Source organism: Procambarus clarkii, chromosome 53 (genome assembly GCF_040958095.1).
Source record: "Procambarus clarkii isolate CNS0578487 chromosome 53, FALCON_Pclarkii_2.0, whole genome shotgun sequence".
In the NCBI taxonomy this organism is placed as follows: domain Eukaryota; kingdom Metazoa; phylum Arthropoda; class Malacostraca; order Decapoda; family Cambaridae; genus Procambarus; species Procambarus clarkii.
The window spans coordinates 15207711-15209442 of record NC_091202.1 but is presented as its reverse complement, the minus strand read 5'-3'; the positions used below and the strand labels follow the sequence as shown (position 1 = coordinate 15209442).

The 1732-nt window shown below is 49.7% G+C and overlaps 1 protein-coding gene across 1 annotated transcript; it reads left to right on the top strand.

Annotated features, from left to right (window-relative positions):
• The first annotated feature begins 1061 nt into the window (after nucleotides 1-1061).
• Nucleotides 1062-1475, top strand: LOC138352392 (uncharacterized). The gene has a single exon (XM_069304877.1). It carries the CDS (start codon nucleotides 1062-1064, stop codon nucleotides 1473-1475), a length of 414 nt encoding a protein of 137 aa, XP_069160978.1.
• Nucleotides 1476-1732: the final 257 nt, after the last annotated feature.

Genomic DNA, 1732 nt, shown 5'->3' with positions numbered 1-1732 from the left:
AATCCACCACCAAATGACAGAAGACCTAGACAGGAATATGATAGAAACAACATGGCCACCATTAACATAATAGGAAGAGCAGCTTCTGTTGCTAGCAGGAATGGATCTGGACTACTAATTATGGGAGACTTCAACCATGCGAAGATAGATTGGAAGAACAGAGACCCGCATGAAGGACCAGAAACATGGAGAGCTAAGCTGCTGGACGTGGCAACAAGAAACTTTCTAAGCCAGCACACCAAAGAACCAACAAGAATGAGAGGAGAAGATGAACCAGCAATGCTTGATTTAATATTTACCTTAAATGAATGGGATATAAGGGAAGTTAAGATGGAAGCGCCCTTGGGAATGAGTGACCACAGTGTATTGAACTTTGAGTACCTGGTAGAGCTAGGACTTATCTCCCCTCAAAAAGAACTAGGAATCAAAAGGCTGGCATACCGAAAGGGGAATTATGAACAGATGAGAAGTTTCCTAAGTAAAATACCTTGGGTCACAGACCTCAGAGACAAGTCTGTACAGGGTATGATGGACTATGTTACCCAAAAGTGTCAGGAGACAGAAAACAGGTTCATCCCGGCCCAAAGGGAAAAATCCGAGAAGCAACAGAAGAATCCATGGTATAATAGGGCTTGTATGGAAGCGAAGAAACTGAACAAAAAGGCGTGGAGGAACTTCCGGAATAACAGAACACCAGAAAGCAGAGAGAGATACCAGAGAACCAGGAATGAGTACGTCAGGGTGAGAAGAGAAGCAGAGAAAAATTTTGAAAATGATATAGCAAACAAAGCCAAGACCGAAACAAAGCTACTCCACAGTCACCTCAGAAGGAAAACAACAGTGAAAGAACAGGTATTGAAACTTCGAACAGGCGAGGACAGGTATACAGAGAATGACAGAGAGGTGTGTGAGGAACTCAACAAGAGGTTCCAGGAGGTCTTCATGTGGCACCCGAGTCTGTTGGCACTCATGTGGCATCCGAGGCTGTTGGCACTCCTGTTGCACCCGAGGATGTTGGCACTCCTGTGGCACCCGAGGCTGTTGGCACTCCTGTGGCACCCATGGCTGTTGGCACTCCTGTGACACTTGAGTCTGTTGGCACTCATGTGGCACCCGAGTCTGTTGGCACTCATGTGGCACCTGAGGCTGTTGGCACTCCTGTGGCACTTGAGTCTGTTGGCACTCATGTGGCACCCGAGTCTGTTGGCACTCATGTGGCACCCGAGGCTGTTGGCACTCATGTGGCACCCGAGGCTGTTGGCACTCATGTGGCACCCGAGGCTGTTGGCACTCATGTGGCACCCGAGGCTGTTGGCACTCATGTGGCACCCGAGGCTGTTGGCACTCATGTGGCACCCGAGGCTGTTGGCACTCATGTGGCACCCGAGGCTGTTGGCACTCGTGTCATATTCTCTGCGAGAAAACGTCGACTGCCTCTTGGAGTGGTGAAGATTGTTGCTCTTGAGCGTGGGTAAGGCCCTAAGATGTCCTCTGGTCTTGAGGTAAACGGTTGCTTGAGCGCCTCTTGAGTGGGTTTCCTCACTTTTCCTCACACTCTCGCGTGTCCCACCTCACCCGGGGCCTCACCAGCCCTCAACCATAACATGTTACCCTTGCTTTACCCTCTTGACGCGGTAAAACCCAGTTACATCGACACCACCATCAGCCCCGCGCGGCCGAGAACGGTTATAAAAGGCAGCTTTGGATATTTTGTGCTCTCATCATCCTTTTC